General features: G+C 36.8%; 5 protein-coding genes across 6 annotated transcripts; 1 reads left to right on the forward strand and 4 right to left on the reverse strand.

The window, feature by feature from the left end:
- Positions 1 to 41: 41 nt before the first annotated feature.
- Positions 42 to 3,662, reverse strand: LOC147533860 (putative flavin-containing monooxygenase 1). Its single transcript, XM_086651248.1, has 5 exons — positions 2,872 to 3,662; positions 1,442 to 1,676; positions 1,181 to 1,350; positions 727 to 1,088; positions 42 to 631 (listed from the first exon to the last, which is right to left on the reverse strand). Exons 1-5 carry the CDS (start codon positions 3,379 to 3,381, stop codon positions 280 to 282), a joined length of 1,629 nt encoding a protein of 542 aa, XP_086507374.1. The 5' UTR covers positions 3,382 to 3,662; the 3' UTR covers positions 42 to 279.
- Positions 3,663 to 4,281: 619 nt separating this feature from the next.
- LOC147533861 (butanoate--CoA ligase AAE1-like) lies at positions 4,282 to 7,586 on the reverse strand. Its single transcript, XM_086651247.1, has 2 exons — positions 7,000 to 7,586; positions 4,282 to 5,886 (listed from the first exon to the last, which is right to left on the reverse strand). Exons 1-2 carry the CDS (start codon positions 7,198 to 7,200, stop codon positions 4,423 to 4,425), a joined length of 1,665 nt encoding a protein of 554 aa, XP_086507373.1. The 5' UTR covers positions 7,201 to 7,586; the 3' UTR covers positions 4,282 to 4,422.
- Positions 7,587 to 8,655: 1,069 nt separating this feature from the next.
- Positions 8,656 to 10,797, reverse strand: LOC147533862 (butanoate--CoA ligase AAE1-like). Its single transcript, XM_086651253.1, has 2 exons — positions 10,475 to 10,797; positions 8,656 to 10,321 (listed from the first exon to the last, which is right to left on the reverse strand). The coding sequence occupies exons 1-2, from the start codon at positions 10,682 to 10,684 to the stop codon at positions 8,849 to 8,851; spliced, it is 1,683 nt and encodes a 560-aa protein (XP_086507379.1). The 5' UTR covers positions 10,685 to 10,797; the 3' UTR covers positions 8,656 to 8,848.
- Positions 10,798 to 13,199: 2,402 nt separating this feature from the next.
- On the reverse strand, positions 13,200 to 14,212 carry LOC147533863 (uncharacterized). Its single transcript, XM_086650919.1, has 2 exons — positions 13,979 to 14,212; positions 13,200 to 13,863 (listed from the first exon to the last, which is right to left on the reverse strand). Exons 1-2 carry the CDS (start codon positions 14,097 to 14,099, stop codon positions 13,346 to 13,348), a joined length of 639 nt encoding a protein of 212 aa, XP_086507045.1. The 5' UTR covers positions 14,100 to 14,212; the 3' UTR covers positions 13,200 to 13,345.
- A 1,989-nt stretch (positions 14,213 to 16,201) lies between these two features.
- LOC147533864 (Phosphoglycerate mutase family protein) lies at positions 16,202 to 19,346 on the forward strand. Of its 2 annotated transcripts, XR_015228456.1 has the most exons (7): positions 16,233 to 16,380; positions 17,236 to 17,316; positions 17,892 to 18,020; positions 18,183 to 18,245; positions 18,661 to 18,788; positions 18,915 to 19,208; positions 19,251 to 19,346. XR_015228456.1 is itself a non-coding variant. In XM_086651254.1 (6 exons), exons 1-6 carry the CDS (start codon positions 16,285 to 16,287, stop codon positions 19,096 to 19,098), a joined length of 681 nt encoding a protein of 226 aa, XP_086507380.1. In that variant the 5' UTR covers positions 16,202 to 16,284; the 3' UTR covers positions 19,099 to 19,219. The 2 variants fall into 2 exon arrangements, 1 of the variants encoding a protein (XP_086507380.1); XM_086651254.1 differs by lacking the exon at positions 19,251 to 19,346 and having other exon boundaries at positions 16,202 to 16,380; positions 18,915 to 19,219.
- Positions 19,347 to 19,371: the final 25 nt, after the last annotated feature.

Genomic DNA, 19,371 nt, shown 5'->3' on the forward strand with positions numbered 1-19,371 from the left:
ATGAGAGAATACACCTAGAGATGCATATTAACATGTTTCAATTTGAGGCGGTTTTAAAAGTATTTATTCGCATTAGACATATTTACTACTATAAAGAAATCCAAAGCTCAAAACTTGGAGTACAAAGTGTCCATCCCCCACAATGACACAAACAGGGCCTACACTCGGCCGTTTTTTATTTAATGTAAATACCAAGGATACAAGTTCACGGAAGAAATCGATCATATGTCATAAAATCAGACAGCAGCATAGGCAGCAGATTGACAGATCTTGGGTGTTCTAATTTGGTGTAAGATTTACATAGTCCATCACTCCATAAGGCTCGAATAATTCAGCGAAAAACCCATTCTTTCTCTTGGGGTTGCAACCAATGTCTTTGCACAACTGATCATTGTACCAAATGTGCAACAAAGCAAGACATGATCTTCTGTAGTACTCACCAGAGTATCGTTTCATGTATTTCTCCCATTCTAACACATTTTTTTCCATCTCTTTTATGCTCGGCAACTTGAACGTTTCATCAAGAAGATGCACTAGCCATTTACACCTCATCTCTGAAGTATATATATTCGCCACACTTTCAGAGTATCCAATTATTGCCAATTGTGGTATCCGAGGATGAATCACCTCCCTGTATTTTATCATTAGAATACAATAAAAGGATTTAGACAAAAACATATAGGTAGAATTGGTGAAACACTAGGCTGAATTTGATACTATTATTACCTGTAAAGCGGAACGGTGGAGTTTGAGGACCCCATAATATAATTTTGAAATGTTGGTGATTTGAATATGTTTTTGAGCTTTTCATCTCCCTTGTAACCTGTAGCAAGAATAACAATATCTGTTTCAAGAGTCGTTGCAGTTGCATCATCCATTACCAACCCTTTTTCGCTAAAACTAAAGCTCTTTGACTGCTTCAAGACGATACTTCCTTCTTCTACTTTGTCATAGAACTTTTCTGGCATAGTTGCGACAGTACAAGAAGAGACTTCTTGAAAGAAACTATGCTTTGGTATCATGTTGTGTTTCTCCAAAGGAATCTTGGATTTGATGCAGTTCTCCACATATTTCGTAACCGCCCATCTCTGATAATCGACATTAATATTAGTAACCATTGGATGTACATTAGAATATCCTGAAAGGACAATGTAAATTGGCCAAAATCTTGGGAGCTTACAAGAGGGGAAAGAAGGGTAGCCAAGAGACTAAGTAGGAGCCCTTCGCCAGGCTTATGGAACATAAGTTCGGAGAAACGAGGAAGGTATAACATTCCAAGCACAGGCCACATGCTCTCAGATATAAACCAATGTTTCTTCCTATATACCAGTGTGCATGGGTACTTCACCCCTATATATATCCATAAAAACAACATTTTAGCATGAATAAGAATTAAACTGAGGTAATTGCCAAAATGTGTTTGATTAGTATAAAATTGTACCGTTGGCTAATGCACATTCATTAGCGATGTCTAATGCTGATTTTTGAAATCCAATGACAGTGACACACTTCCCTTTGACAAAAGCAGTAGCGGCATCACCCATCGCGGAGTAGTCCTTAGAGTGTATAACCTTCCCCTGGAATAATTCTGGGCCTTTGTTTGGTGGGAAGTTTGGAATTTTTGGAACATCACTAAACCTTCCTATGCAGAGTATCACAAACTCTACCTCATGAACCTGATTTCATCAAAGATATCAACTATTAACGGTCTGATTAGAGCCCTAAATAAAGACCATATACATATGTACCTCTACTTTATTTATACGAAGTTCAATAAGTCATGGATTTACACTTTCACGGAATCGAACCAGAGGAGGTGTCTAACCACTACACCGAGGCGTGGTGGACATATCAACTATATATGCTTTGAGAAAACAAATAGTGTATTTTTTTTTTTTTTGAAACCATTGAAACCCTTTTCATACATAAGTGATTAAATCACAAGTTACATGGATAATTGTTATTTCTCTCGGTTCAGCAGCATGAGAGTTACATAAGTAAATTCTCAGAATTTCGAATGTAAAGTGCCTCATGAAGTGAGAGAAATGGGACTAGACATTGACGAAAATAAGAAAGAAGAAAAATGAAAGGATCCTATAGATCACGAATGAAAAGACCCTAAAGGTCAACAAAATAACTGAAAATACAAAAATAAAGAAAATCCTAATTTACATCCCCGTCTCTTCCGCCGGAAAACCGCCATTGTCGCCAAAATAGTGTATTAAGAGTTGCATATTGGTGAGAAAAAGAAAAACTGAAAAGTCCGACACTGAAATGTCCATCAAAAGCCAATTGTAGGCCCTGAAACCTGAAGTCCGGTAATACCCAACCGGCCCGCTAAGGCCTGGCATGAGTGCTGGAGAAGGCCTCATCACCTTTTACAAAAAAATTGTGTCACAAGTTCATAAAAATAAAATCTCTTCTGATTTTTCTGACGGAGATAGTGAAACCAATAACTCTAATAAGACAAGATTTGAGTAGTACTGTGACAGTAATGTGATGTGGGTTATGACCCCACCTTTCCTATACTGCCTCGAAATCTGAATTCCGATCGTTCCCTCATTTGAAGGGAAAATGAGTAAAAATAACCCAAAACAAAGTGACAGTGACTTAGGAGGGCTTCCATGGATCTTGCCATGCCCATAGCCGAACAACCCTTATCTTAAACAACAGAACAAGTATAGGGAAGTGGGAGTACTAGAAGTGGAACATAAAATCTTAGGTTTTATGTTCAAAACAAGAGGCCAATATCGTTTGGTTACCGACCGATTTTTACTCAACCAAAGCCGAACCAACCAAGTTTTCGGTTTATATGGTTGGGTTGAGTTTGGTTTTCACTCAAAATTCGTATATAATTAAACAAAAGTTTACCTGATAATCGGTAGTAGATGTAGTAGTAGCATTAGTAGTTCGAACATTATCTTGTACAGTGATCTCCCATTTCCGGTTACGACCAAATGGTAGATTGCTCCCACCCCAAACGTCACACTGCGAAAGCATTTCTTCTTGTTTACTACTTCTACTACTAGCACCAGTAGTAGTATCACGGTTGACATAGTCGATGGAGATGACTTTGGAATTGAATTTGATGTATCGATGTAAGTCGAAATGATGAGCATAAGATTCCAAGTAGTCAAGTACTTGGTGGTGGTTAGGGAATTCATTTCCGTCAAGGGAAGAAGGCCATGGAAAGTCAGAGAATCTGTAAGCTGCTTTTGGTGTTTGAAGTTTGGTTGTTTGAACAGAGTTGTAATTCCAAACACCACCAATTGATGATTGTGATTCAAAGACAATGGGGTGGAAACCCTTTTCCAGTGTGTACTTGCAGGCGAGAAGGCCACTGATTCCAGCTCCAATGATTCCAACTCTTTTCATCTCCATTTGGAATGCCCTGTGTAATTGCCTCTGTGGGTATTGGTATAGTTATTGTTGATGTTAGGGCCTATTTATATTATTTTATATTATCATTAGAAGAAGATAACTGAATTTTGTCAATTAATAAAGGAGTTCATGTCTAGATGGGAATCTCCACAAACGTAACAAACATGTTCTATATTTTCTGATGAGGTGGTCCATGGTCCCTCCTGAACCAATTACAGTTCAAAACGTGCATTTTCGGTCTGTTCAACTCTATTGTAAAATAAAATTTTTAAAAAAAAAACGTCGAAATAAAATCATCTCTTTGAGTTTAACACATCACAATAAACAATTATATTAATAGTTGTCAAGATAATGTTATTTTTCTCAATGACAACATTGTCTTTTTTTTTCCCAACGATTTCCTAATATGACTACTTGATTCTTTTTTTTTCCTGAAGTTTAGAAAACTTTAGTAGATTTACAACATTTTTCCGTAACCACTTTCATTCCTCATTATTAGAACTCTCGACTTAAAATAAGAGAGAGATAGAGAGATGGGACCTTGAACTAGGAGGTTGCTCTAGGGGACCTTTGAACTAGGAGATTGCTCTAGGAGTCCAGCCACAATCGCTGCCAAGTACGTGGACGGACAGAATATACAGAGAGAAAGAACAACACTTTCTATTCCAAAATCTTGTACTGCCACACACCCCGACCGGGACTCAGCCGGATTTGTGGCAGGGCAGACTATCAGTCTTGATTCCAATTTATTTTCGTTGTATGTCTTAATATTTCAGTGAACCGGTTGGCATCTCGTTGAGGCGCTGCTACCTTCCATATCAAAAAGAAAAATGTAACAATTGCTTCTTGCAGAAGTGCTTCATCAATTAACGTTAGGGATTCTAGAATGTCTAAAACACGGAAGGAAATGTTGCCGCATTATTAATATCATAACAACGACACAACAGTTTTAATTTATGCAAATTCAAGTACATGTTCAGAGAAACATTTGAAGATTATTTTCTACTATATTATAAGCTATCTGAACTTGGCTTGGATTGATTAAAGTCTGCTGTTGTTTCTTTTAGTAAGGCTGCCCATGGCTTTCGCCTTCTCCCTGAGAATGAACTTCTGAGTCTTCCCAGTCGAGGTCTTAGGCAGATCTTCGAAAACAACAGTTTTGGGAGCCATATAATGCGGCAAATGATCTCGACAGTATTTGATTATCTCCTCCGCCTTTGCATTTTGTCCTTGTTTCAGTTTCACAAATGCACAAGGTGTCTCCCCCCAATGCTCATCTGGTCTTCCTACAACAGCTGCCTCAAGAACTGCTGGATGACTAAACAACACAGATTCAACTTCTATTGTACTTATGTTTTCTCCACCTGATATTATGATATCTTTTGAACGATCTCTAATCTCAATATAACCATCGGAATGTTTAACAGCGAGATCTCCAGTTCGAAACCACCCACCTTTAAAAGCTTCTTCTGTTGCTTTCATATTTTTGAAGTACCCAGACATCACGGTGTTGCCTCTGAACATCACCTCGCCCATCGTTTTAGCATCTGCTGGTACACTTTTCATGGTAACCGGATCTTTAATGTCAACCTCCTCCATTCCATGATGTTGTAGCCCTTGACGTGACATGATCTTTGCTCGTTCTTGGGGATGGAGGGAATCCCACTCTGGCTTCCATGTGCAAACTGTTCCCGGACCATATGTTTCTGTAAGCCCGTAAGAATGATGTACACCAAAACCTAGTTCTTCCATCTTGAAGATTATATGGGATGGTGGTGGTGCACCGCCAGTCATTATGTCCACCTTGAGAGGAAGTGGCTTTTGGACACTAGGTGGTGCGTTTGCTATCATGTTCAAGACAGTTGGTGCACCAGCCATATTTGTTACCTTATGAAGAGCAATGCTATCAAAAATGGCTTCAGCAGTGACGTTTCTCAAGCAAATATTAGTGCCGCCCTGAGCTGCCACACTCCATGCAAGGCACCACCCGTTGCAGTGGAACATGGGCACGGTCCATAGGTATACGGGCATTTGAGCCATTTCGTTAAGTAAAACTGCGGCAAGAGCATTTAGATAGGCACCTCTGTGATGGTAAACAACTCCTTTGGGGCTCGATGTTGTTCCCGATGTGTAATTTAGTGAGATAGGATCCCACTCATCTTTTGGTCTTCTGACTTCGAAATCATGTTTTCCAGTACAAATGAAGCTCTCATATTCCAAAGCCTCAGAAGTGAAACTGGCTTTGCTGGTTGGTGTATCGGATTCAGCAATTAGGATCAAGATAGGTAGCTTCGTTTTTGTTTTAGACAGAAGGTCGAGTGCCGCACGAGCAACTTCGAGGAATTGATAATCCACAAAGATTACCTTGGCTTCTGAATGTTTTAAGAGAACTGAAACCATGGATGAGTCATGTCGTATGTTGAGAGTACAAAGAACAGCTCCAGCCATTGGAACACCGAAATGTAGCTCATACATTGCTGGGATATTAGGCGCCAAAACGGCAACCTGTTCAGTTCATTACAGGTATTAGAAAGAGAGGCAAATGATATATAGATGCTGCACAAAACTGAAAAGAAAAGACAAAACCTTCGCGATATAGATGAATGGACAAGTCATTAGATAGTGAAAACTATTCTACTAATGTTTGCTTTTCAAAGAATATCATACCTCAACCATCTAGAGAACATTGGTTGAGAATTGAGATTGTTAAAGAATTTTGAAGATGCGAACAAGGCCAGTTTAAGATTTTCTAGCCGGAGTGCTAGATTATACATACGGCATTTAGTGACTCAAAGAGACCTTTCCTTGGCTATAATTAGCAAGGAACAAAAGGAAGGCAGATAAGAATATAAAATTGAAGAGAAAACTCCGATTACTATTCAAAATCCTATTCTACACTATATGCCGGTGATCAAGGTTAAGACAGAAAAGTGCGAGACCAAATATAGTTAATAGTCCTATTCCACAACTCTAATATCAACATTTCCTTCTTCCTAATTTGCAGGTGATAAGAAACCCAAGACTTGCTTATGGAAAACTTTTATACAGGAATGGAACCAAAGTCAATTATAGAGATGCATACAACACTTTATAACTCTGTGCCGAAATTTAGCATCTTACTCTTATCTACTCCACTAATAGTTAACTAGACATATACCAATTGAGAAACAACTAATCGAACTATGGCCGGCCCTCTAGTCTCCACCGTGAAGAGATACTCGTGATCCCACGCAATCGAAGTGGGCTTCGCCACCGTAATCAAGTTATCGAAACCCGAGTACACCTAGCTAGGGGTCATTCTTCTGCCATTACAGGTAAATTTAAATCAACATGAGATGACAGCTTCAAAATCCCAATGTTTTGTCCAGGCAGTTCAAATATGTCCACTACTAGGGAGTAAGAAAACACTACCAATTAACAATAAAACCCACCCACATGGAAAAACCAAGGAACCCATCAAACAAAAGCTTGAAATTAGGACAAAAATCATGTAATAGAAATCAAAACACAAATTCAAACAACAAAAGTTAGAAGAGTAATTACTTATTTAAGATATGCCATAGCCAAATGCAAACATGCGAGGCCATATGAAGAAGATTAAAGAGAAGAAGAACTTACGACATCCCCACGAGAAATCCCAAGTTGGGAGATAGCTGAAGCAAGCATGATACATCGTTCTCGAGTTTGTTTCCATGTAAATTTCACTCTACTTCCATAAATAATGGAAGTTCTATCTCTGTAAACAATGGCGGATCTATCTAAGAAGCTAATTGGTGTCAGAGGAACGTAGTTCGCCGAGCATCGGATCAGACCCTCCATTGATTTCAGCTTTTACAAACTTGGGTTTCCTTCCAAACCCGGAAATACTTACCAGTGAGAGAGACTGACAGGATTTAATTTTCTCTCAGAAAATTGAGAGAGACAAATTAATGGTTATCTAAAGAACAGGAATAAACAACTATGGTGATTTTCCCATATTGCTCCTTGGTTGAGTTCCTTACATAATATAAAGAGCCTTGCGGACTTGGGAATTATACTTAATTATAAAGGGTATAGTCGTACATTTCATTTGGAAACTATTGTTTTTTTGGATCGTTTGGATTGCAATTTCTGACCAACCCGGAAATTTGATTTCTATATTTGATTAGTGTTTCAATAATTTCTTTCTCTTTTGCAATTCATTTCAAAAAAAAAAATTCTTTTGTGTCATCATTTCTTTTTCTTATCGTCATAAATGGTTACCAAAAAAATGTTGCCCACTACTCCTAAACGTTTGCGCTCTCTCCACGGCGCTTCCTCTATCTCCCTCTTTTTTCTGTAGCTCGACGGAAGAGAGAGAAATGATGATGGTGTAAAAAAGAAGAAGCGAGAGACTTAAAATTTGTTAAGTTGTGTAAATTGTAATGGTCGTCCAATTGTTGCTGCCATTTTTTTTGTGGATGTCTTCTGATAGCAAGACAGAGAGACAATCTTTAAAGTAAAGGATAAAAAGTACAAGAAAGTATTGATCATTAATTTTGTCCATCAAGAATATGTAGAGCCAAATAAGAACTCAACCAATATATACAAAAGTCAAGTTCTTTTGTCACAAATTGGGGCCTACTTGGAATGAACCTTTTCTCTAAAGAATTGTTGTTCTCTAAAGATATAGGAGTCAAAACAACAAAAGTAATTATGTTCTTAAAACTAGTTCATTTGGCTGAAAAGAATTCCCCTCCAACAAGTTAACCACATTCTTCCAGTCCTCATCCACAATCACCATCTTCTTGTACATATGATTTTCCTCGTGGATGAGAAAAGTCCAGCAGTCCGTGAAACATTTTGCAAACTATGTTGGAAATCGGCCAAGAGTCCTAGGAAGTTTTTTTATTTTATTTTCTCAAAAAAAAATCGATCAATCTTTTTAAGTTTCAACTCTCTATGTAATTGAAGTGGTCCCATGTAAGTAAGGTTTGCACAATTGTATGTAATATTTGCACTTATTTGATCCAAGTTCCTGTCAAGAATAAATCCAGTGCTACTTCAACAACGAACTATCTTCTATCGTTTGGTCAAGTAAAAGGGTGGTCTTTCAACAAAAAAAAAAAAGTAAAATGGTGGTATTTTCATGTTGCATATGTAAAATAGCTTGTTTTTGTTGTTTGCAGGAAAAGGGCTAGCATATAGAAACTAATTAGTATAAACTAAAACCCCTTTAAAAGGTACCATTTTTCGCCGATGAATGTTTCTATATTCTCTAACGGTCGGTGGATAAATGAACTGATATTGGGTATTGAGAGACCTACTTATAATTTGGTTGAATAGCATTAACTAATAAGATCTTTGATTTACTTGTTAGGCAACTAGAAACCACAAAATAACATACTAAAAGGTAAGCAACCAAGTTTTCCCATTTCTTATTTAGCTTAACAAAACATCACCATTGGACTAGTTAATCATTTAATGCCTATTCAATGTCCTGGCCTGATCAGAGTTTGCTATTCTTGGTAAGGCTTCCCATGGCCTTAGCCTTCTCCTTAAGTTCAAACTTCATTATCTTCCCAGTTGAGGTCTTTGGCAGATCTTGGAAAACAATAGTTCGGGGAGCCATATAATGCGAAAGCCGATCCCTACAGTACTTGATTATCTCCTCAGCATTCACATTTTGTCCTTCTTTCAGCTTCACAAATGCACAAGGTGTCTCCCCCCAATGATCATCTGGTCTTCCTACCACTGCAGCCTCAAGAATCGCTGGATGAGTAAACAGAATTGATTCGACTTCTATTGTACTTATATTTTCTCCACCTGATATTATAATGTCCTTGGAGCGATCTTTTACCTCTATATTACCATCAGGATGCTTCACAGCTAGGTCGCCACTTCGAAACCACCCACCTCCAAAAGCTTCTTTGGTCGCTTCAAGATTTTTGAGGTATCCAGACATCACATTGTTGCCTCGGAGCATCACTTCACCCATAGTTTTTGAATCGGCCGGGACACTTTTCATGGTAACGGGATCTATAATGTCAACCCCCTCAGCTATAACATGGTGTAAGCCTTGTCGGGACATAAACTTAGCCCGTTCGTAAGGAGGTAATGAATCCCACTCGGGCTTCCACTCGCAAGTTGTTGTTGGCCCAAAGGTTTCAGTTAAACCATAAACATGGGTTATACGAAAACCCATTTCTTCCATCCTCAGAAGTACCTGTGGAGGTGGTAGAGCACCACCGGTCATTAATCCCACTACGAAAGGAAGTGGCTTTTGGATGGTGGGTGGTGCATTAGCGATCATGTTCAAAACGGTTGGGGCACCACCGAGGTTAGTGACCTTATAGAGAGCAATGTTATCGAAAATGCCTTTCGCAGTGACATTTCTGAGGCAAATGTTAGTCCCACCCTGAGCTGCCATTCCCCATATGAGGCACCAACCGTTAACATGGAACATAGGAACAGTCCATAAGTACACGGGAGTTGGAGCAATACGACCAATAGAAACAGTTCCAAGCGCATTGAGATATGCACCTCTGTGGTGAAAAACAACGCCTTTAGGGCTTGACGTTGTACCCGAAGTATAACTTAGAGAAATGGGTTCTAGTTCATCATTGGGTCTTATAATCTCAAAATCTTGTTTTCCAGTAGCAAGAAGACTCTCATATTCTAAGTAACTCTCTGAACCAGAACCCATTTTCGTACTCGGGGGAGAAGATTGATCAGAGTCAGAAATTAAGACCAAGAGTGGTGGATTGGAATTACTTTTGGAGCTGAGAAGGTCAATGGCTGAAACAGCAAGTTCAAGGAATTGGTAGTCCACAAAGATGACTTTGGCTTCAGAGTGATTCAATAGGAAAGACAACATGGCTGCGTCATGTCGAATGTTGAGAGGACAAAGAACAGCTCCAGCCATTGGAACTCCAAAATGAAGCTCAATCATTGCTGGGACATTTGGTGCCAGTACTGCTACCTGCTCAGTTCATCTATACATAAGTTTCTAGAGAGAGAGAAAGATAGATATGAAGAAAACCCATGAAAACATGAAAAACAGAGGAAACAATAAAATGATCCAGATACTGATCAGATTATACCTCATTAAAGAGAGAGAAACAAGAAAACTTACAACATCTCCACGAGATATCCCATACTGTGAGAGAGAAGAAGCAAGCCTAACACACCTTTCTCTAGTTTCTTTCCATGTAAACTTCACAGTACTTCCATAAATAATAGAGGTTCTATCTCTGTAAACAATGGCGGCTCTTTCCAAGAAGCTGATTGGCGTCAGAGGAACGTAGTTTACAGAGCATTGAACCAGACCCTCCATTGATTTCATCTTTTAAAAACTTGGGTTTCCTTCCAAATCACAAAATTCTTCCGATTGTTGGAGTTTTTCTGATTGAAATGGAGAGAAACTCAGCTTGAGGTGAAGGAAGAGTGGAGGAAAATATGTTCTTATAAAACAGAGTACAAGGGCATAAATGTTGGTAAGAATTTTTTGCCGGTAATACCCTTGTAAGAGGGTTCCACTATTTTCTAACCTACCAAGAAAATTCTTCCATTCTCGAGGGGTACGATAGGTAAGTTGAAAATTTCGTTGGAATCGAGGTAAGAATGAAAAAGAGTTTTTTCAGACCATTAATTTGGAGAAGAAAATGGTGATGTCAAAATGTGCCCACTCCTCCAACTGTTGAGGGAGTAATTGTTGATGGATAAGTCACAATTTCATAGAGATCTGTGTCCTTTCATTGGAACAAGAGGGGTTTCAAGGGTTAATTTGATAATGGGGCATAATGGTTTAGTCTCTATATTTTGACTATTAGATATTTCACACCCTACTTTAATGGTTTCGTCAATGAGATGTTAGTTTATTTTTTTGTTTTCTTATTTGTGCCTCTACATTTTAAGATATAAATTTTCTTTTTTAAATTTGAAATCCTTGAATAAATACAATTGTGGGAAGATATCCACATTGGACTTGATAAAATTGGTAAGATATTGTAATCTTTGACTTTATAAAAGTGGTAAGCATTTATGATTTATTCATTTTTCTCTAAACACATAGTAAGATTTTCATCTTTAAAATTGAAATTTTAGAATTAACACAAACAATGATCTAAGTTGAACTTTAATTTGTAAAAAATAGAAAAACCTATATGATTTACCTTATATCTTTAGACCGATATCTTAATAATAGAATAAAGTGAGGAATTCGATCAATTATAAATTTATCGTATTCAATGTAAATATGAGAGTTAACCAGTAATAGACTTATACTTGATATTCTACATAAAACGATATTTGGCGTTATCCTTCCTAACCAGCGTGATTAAGCAAAGACACTAGATGGTTTAGATTTACTGATAGTCAACTTATGGCTGAGATAATTTCTCTCAAGTTTATGTTTGAATGTCTGTATTAAAACGAGGGATGGAGGAGGAATAGCAAATTTTGGGTTAATTATATAGTACCCCTTACATACGACCAATTAATCAAAATGGCTCGCGAGAGGTGACCAAATTTCAAAATGGCCCCTAAATGATTATTTCACTAATGTTTTTTTCTTTCATTTTTTTCTCTTCTTTGAGAACAACTATCATCTCACAATAATTTACCATCAAGGAAGTGCATGACATTTAACAATGACTTACAAATAGGGATGTGCATGTTGGTCATCTGATGGCATGTGAGAAGAGAACATGAACCATTATCTATGAAGTACAAGATTATTTCTTTTCAGTGCGTGGCTCAACATATATTAATAACTTAATTCCCATAAGTGTGTGATGGGATAACAATTGTACATTCTCGCAATACACCCAAAAGATATTACACGCTCAAATGTATAACTTGCTTGTAACACGCAACAAAGGAACTGTTTGTGCCCTAAACGCACAGGTTACACCTAGTTCAATTGCAAGTAGCAAAGATTGTGTACTCTACTACCTTACTCAATTAGACAAAAGAAAACCTTGGTCATATACTTGTAGAAAGAACAATTTGTGAAATTCATAGTGCAGAAGACATATGCAACTTCATTGAAATGTATAACTTGCTTGTAACACGCAACAAAGGAACTGTTTGTGCCCTAAACGCACAGGTTACACCTAGTTCAATTACAAGTAGCAAAGATTGTGTACTCTACTACCTTACTCAATTAGACAAAAGAAAACCTTGGTCATATACTTGTAGATATTACACGCTCAAATGTATAACTTGCTTGTAACACGCAACAAAGGAACTGTTTGTGCCCTAAACGCACAGGTTACACCTAGTTCAATTACAAGTAGCAAAGATTGTGTACTCTACTACCTTACTCAATTAGACAAAAGAAAACCTTGGTCATATACTTGTAGAAAGAACAATTTGTGAAATTCATATTGCAGAAGACATAAAATTTCAATGAAGTTGCATATGATAGGAGTAATCCTTTTCGGAGAACAATTGAAACCTACATATCTCTACACGAACTTTTTTCCTCTGACAGTGAGATGTAAACCATAACATATGCCGCTTCGTGTTGGTTATATGACGCTACGTGTTGGTTAATGTTCATCCGATTTATTTGCCATTCATTCTAGGCAATAACTTTGGGCTTGTTAATTTATTTGTTATCAAAGTAATAAACATTCTAGGTTGTTTTGAAGCATAAATTCAATTCAAATGAATTACAAATCGAACTTGTATTTATGGTGGTGGGAGCTAACACAATGACAATGACAATGACAATGACAACAATTACAATGGAATTCTCCATATTATCTCCCATTTCCTCTTTCTCTATGGCCCTAATTATATGTCTAACAAAATTGTTGTTAATGCCCAAGTCAAACATTAAAAAATAAACAAGGTTTAATCTCTCACAAATCCAATACTATTATTTATTGTGAAAATCAAATCATAAGCAATACCATTTATATTTCAAAAAAGATAAAATCAAGAGAGAATGAATTCAATTCCTTTGTGCCCAAAAAAAACTGAAGAGAGTTAGTGAGATTCAGATGTTACGAATTCTTCTAGTCACAAGTTTGTATTCTCCATCATTGAGAGAAGAAGAATTAGGGATCAAAGGGGGTTTCTTGTTCTCCTTGGTACTGCTTCTAAGAGAGTATCTTGTGTTTTCTGATCTAGTAATTGTAAAATTAGCAGGAACTGATTTCCTTAAACTTTCTAATTTCTTTGATTCCCCTCCTCTTGAACTTTTCTTACCAGATTCAACATTAACCCCAAGATTATAAACACTTTTCTTTTCTTCTACTATTTCACCTCTCTTTCTTCTCAACCTCTCATTTCTTCTAGCAGAGTATTCATCATAATACCTTCCCCTTTCTAATGGAGTTACACTGAAACATTTAGCAAAAATTGGATTACCCAGATCATAATTTCCAAATTCATCCTTTACCATCTTCTCCAATTCATGAAATTCATATGTAATTGATTGGTATTCTGGACGAAGTTCTGATTCTTGTAGACTACTTATAGATCTCCTTCTGGGTTGGGTTTTCATCAAAGAAACTGTTTTTTTTTTTCATCAAAATTAAAGAAACAAGTTAGTTTTTTTCACAAATTGAAATCTTGTAAATGAAAATTAAACAAATAGAAGAAGAGGGGATTTTGTATTACTAATTACCTGGTGAAGTTTGGACGATGGAGGTGGTGTTGGAGCGTAAGAGCCTAGAACGAGAACGTAGTTGACTCATTGATTCAGCAAGAGGGGGTTTCCGCTCTGATGACAATTTCATTCGAGACATACCCTTTTGTTGTTATTTAAGGATTTCTCTTCTTCTTTCTTTCTTTCTAGGGTTAGGGTTTGATTTTTGGAGTAGTGATTTCTCTTTCGGTAAATCTGGTTTGTGAAGAATGAAGAGGGATGAAACGTTTAGATAAGAAAGAGAAATCTCCAACGGTCATATTATAACCACGGTTAAGAGTTACAATTTATCCTTTGATTAATGAGAAAATCCTTTCCTTGTATATAGATGGAAAGAAATCATTATAAATGGCATCCGTTTAGATCTTATCATTAATGACAAGGATTTCCAAATGCTTATTTTGTCTCTGATCAATCCCCAAACTATGGGAAAGTTCAAGTATGGTGCCTGATCATTAAGAAATGGCCCACATAATTTAACCAACTCGCCTAGTTAACCACTAGTATTTTCACTTGCCCCCTTATTACTAATTTTACTTAAAATATAAAAAAAAAAAAAATTCTTTTCCTTTCAATAATACGTTACGAACATAATATAGTGATTCACGACACAATAAAATATACTAGTAGTTTATGTCAGAATTATTATATTATATTGTATTTGTTGAAGATGTATTATTCTATGTTCATAACGTATTATAAACGAGATTTCATGAAATTTACGAGCGATTAAGGTATAAATGTCCGTCAAAGTACCTCACTAGTTTTTTTGCGAAATATTGTTAAATGAAACTACAATTCATTCACAAATTTGTGGAATAAACACCCATTTTGTACCGTAGTCAGGCTAAACAGGGGCGTGTTTGAGGGGGTGCACCCGGTGCCGTCGCACCGGACCCCCCTCAAACCACATAATTTTCTTATAGATATAGGGGCCCCTAAATTCCGATTAGTTATATTAATTTAGCAATACACAATGAAACAAGAAGGTCATGTAGCTGAATTGGTAAACCTCTTGAGTGTTAACAAAGAGGTCTCACGTTCAAACCACCCAACAGTCACTTTTTTGTTTATTTTATGAACTGGTTATTATCTCCAACTGTTTCTAACAACAACTATTTTCTTTACAAAAAAATAACAACTATTAGTTATGGTATTAAGTTATGGATGAAGTGATAAACTATTAGTTTAGTTTGTATGTTTATGAAGTCGAATACTTATTGTTCTATCTTCTCGTGGAAGGAGTGTTGTCAAATGTGTATGGTTTTTGCATAAAAGTATTTGGGATGAAAAAATACACAACTTAGAATAAGTATTCAACTTCACGGAAGGAGTTAAATTTTTTTTCTTATCGAACTTAGTTTCTTAAGAGATAATTACTAAACGTATAATGTGTGAGAAGAGTTTACGTTTTGATATCAGTGGAGAAAGGGCCCCAATTTTTTTTTTCGCACCGGGCCCCCAAATTCTCGGCCACGCCACTGAGGCTAAACACCCCTTTAAACCCGCGAGATGAATTCTTAACTCATTGTCAAAGTTGTTAAGAACAATGTATTTTGCATCCTTGATTTGGTCAGTTCTTCATGACTAAATTCGATTAAAGACAATGCTATTTATTATGACTATTTTCACCCATCCGGTAAAAAGTCGTCAACGACCTTAATTAAAAAAAATCCTCCACTTCGCTTACAGAGAGAAAGAGAAGAGAAGAGGGTGAAAAAAGATTCCGTCAATGAAATGCCTTTCCCAAGCACAATCAAGCTTCAGGGTAGCTCTTGGGATTGCTCTACGAGAAGGCATATATGTTACATCGGGGAGTTCTAAATGAGTAAACATCGTCCCGATCATTATCAGAGTAACTCCCACAAAGATAAGAATGGAACACTCCTTACACAGAAGAGCGATCAGAAGTTGAATACGGTTGTGCATCGACCAATCCATTCATTCTTCCTCCACTCATCTTTTGATGAGAAGCAGGTCGGTCGTCGACTACCTAACCTAATGAATAAAAATTAGTTGAGACATTGCCTCCTAAACACACATTGCATCTAACAAATTAGTGATTGCCTTTAGGGAGATTGCAAATTTTGACTAAAATCTTCCTCTTTCTCATCATTATGTCAGTCCAAGTGGAGGCCCTTGTTGGCCATGGGTAAACTCTATGGGCTTTCAAAGTCCACCCAACTCGTCAATAGAAAAAGTACAAATAGCTAGAACTGTTCTTTCTCTCTCTATAGCATTGGCTTTCCATCCTTGAAGGAGAGAGAGAGAGAGAGTGAAGAGATATGGAAAAGGAAGTGGCATTCCTTGGTAACAGATACTGGATTCTGAGACATGGAAGAAGCATTCCAAACGAAAAAGGACTTATCGTTTCTTCCATGGTTAACTTCTTTCCCACTTTTTTTTTTTTATTCTCAATTCCTTTATTTTCTTCTTTTCCATTTGCTAATCTTTCAAATCATTGGTAATGACTTATATAAAAATCAGAATCCATAACCTTATACTTACATAATGTGGTGGGGATCTCTTAATTCTGTATTTGCTTCTATGGTGGTTAGCTAGTTATCATGTTTTTATGATTTTTCAATTAAATAGCAAACTGATTTGTTCTAATAGAAGCGATCCATTAAATTAGAGAACTTTCCCGAGTTGTAAACATCAAAATCTAATCTGGGTAGTTCGTATTTCCAGCATGAACTGTATTTTTTGGCATACAGATCATGGATTATGTCAAATAAACAGCCTAAAGGTTGAAGCTTTTCTGTTTTTTTTTTGGGGGTCAATGTGTTAGAAGAAGAATAGTTACCACATGAGGTTATGACCTAATAAACTTGTATATATACCCCCATATACATTTAAGTGATTGTGTTTAGGGTGGCCACTTCATTTGTGATGGTTTATTATGAACAACATGAGTAGTTTAGACATCTTTGTTTTGTAGACTTCATATCATAATCCTGGAGATTCTTTATTTATTTTCATCTTTTGATATCATACTCTTGGAGATTGACTTAGATGCCTATTATGAATCTAGAAGTTATTTGAGTTAAGAGTACTCAAATATCAATACAAAAAACTCTTTTTTGTTCCTTTTAATATCTCGCTTATAAGGGTTATCCTTGTGTTATTTTAAAAGCCATTACTGGTTGAGAACTGGCTTGGATTATCATTTAGTTTGTGAATTTAAGTCATTCCTGTAAATTTTCACTAACAGTACTGTTTCATTACTTGAGTAGGAAAATGGGATACTTGAAGAATATAAACTGGCACCTGAAGGTGTAAACCAAGCAAGATTAGCCGGAGAGTTATTTCAAAAGGTAATTTCTTATATATATATATATATATATATGTGTGTGTGTGTGCGTGTGTGTGTGTCGCGTGTGTGTGTGTGTCGCGTGTGTGTGTGTGTCGCGCGCGTGCGTGTGTATTCTTCATGAAGTAAGGTTCTGCACCAACTTGAAGCTTGGAGTTACGTACAACCAAGTCAGTGTGACTAACTTTTGCTTACATGGGTATTGCTACAAATCAACTTGTTTCTAAGTTGGTACAAAATTGGGTTTAATTTTTCACGTTGATTTCATCGTTCCCTTCGTTAAATGTCCAACGTAATTGCCGTCATGCGGGATGGACTAGTGTTCAGTTGTTTGTACTGCTTTATTTCATTTTCACCTCACAAGACATAAGAATAAATAAATCTTCTCAAAAATTGGAACTCAATATTAAGATGAAACAACTTATCGATGTATTTGAATATTGAACTGCAATATGTTCTCTCTTGGACGTTAGCTATGTGTCATGGGCGTTAAAGATATAGATGCAAATTAATATGGGTATACTTTGATACTTCAAAATAAAGTTCCTTATTTACTTATCAAGTCTAGTGCATCTGCAGGATCTAAAGGAAAATAACGTACCAATTGAAAATGTCAGGATTTGCTACTCTCCATTCTCAAGAACAAGACATACTGCTGAAGTAGTTGCTTCTGTGCTGAATCTTCCATTTGAAGGTCCTCAGTGTAAGGTAGAGATGATTATACTCTAGGAACCTGGATAAACTAATAGTTACTGGTGACTGACTGACTTCTGAAAACAATCTATAGTTTGTTTCTTATACTTGATTTTAACGGTTTGTCCTCTCTCTACTATAAGTGGTGCTGAAAAATAATGTGAATGTCACTTATAGGTGATGGAAGAACTAAGGGAACGCTATTTTGGACCTTCCTTTGAACTCCAGTCACATGACAAAGTAAGTATACCTTGTTGGAGAATGCACGAGACATGAGCTGATGTTAATTTGTTGGTACAATCATCAAGACAATGGTCTTCCCGTTGTTTAGAAACTTACAAAATTTTAAATTTTAGCAACTTACACACGACCTGCAATCGTATCAACTTGTGCTAGCTGCTACTAGCTGTAGAGTAAACGTACAGACCTTACAAGATCCTATTATGAAAAAAATCAGTCGGACAGGTGAAGGAATTATAGTGGAAACCGACACTAGAGCTTATTTGTTAAAAAAAACATCTCCTTGAGATCACCAATCGGTGTTCAGAAGCCATGTGGAAGAGTTATACGTCTGCAATTAACATAACGTGGTTTCGTAAATATAGAGGTAGGTTCTCATCAGTGACGTCTGTTATTTAAATGTTCCATCTAACAGTATGCAGATATATGGGACCTTGATGAGAATGATCCGTTTAAGAAGGCAGAAGAAGGTGGAGAATGTGTAGCTGACGTTGTTTCTAGACTTGGAACTGCTATCGAAGCAATTGAGAAAGAGTTCCAAGGGTAACAACTAACCTCTTTATCTCCTATGTTACTATATGAAGTTTTCAAATCGTGCTCCTCAAGAAATCGTGCGGGGAAAAACCCTTTATATCTGCGAAATTGTTAATGGCATGGTTTGTGTTGCAGATGTGTGGTATTGATTGTCAGCCATGGCGATCCTCTCCAAATTCTGCAAACAGTAATTGATGCAACAAAGAAACAACTTGGTGGCGAGTTTAGATGTAAAGTAGAAGCAGTTAAAGTCCCTTCCGTCTTGTCTCAGCACAGAAAGTTTGCCCTACTCACAGGAGAACTGCGCCGACTCGTATGATGAATGGCGACAATTATAAGATTCTTCAAGTGTTGCAAATAAGATAGTAACGAGTAAAGATCAGATCGATTGTTACTTTAGCCGACAGTTATTATTGCAACTGAATGACAGTATTTAATGAGATTTTTTTTTTTTTTTTTGTTGAGAAACAGTATTTAATGAGATTGATTCGTCTAAATGTGTTTATTTAGTACTTTAAATGTTGGAATTACATTTTTGTTTTAAGAAGGAAAAAGATTTTTCAATGATGTGAAATGATCCAGGTACCCGTAA

This window comes from Eschscholzia californica, unplaced genomic scaffold (assembly GCF_041429995.1).
Source record: "Eschscholzia californica isolate CP2 unplaced genomic scaffold, dmEscCali1.0.p SCAF_6, whole genome shotgun sequence".
Lineage (NCBI taxonomy): Eukaryota > Viridiplantae > Streptophyta > Magnoliopsida > Ranunculales > Papaveraceae > Eschscholzia > Eschscholzia californica.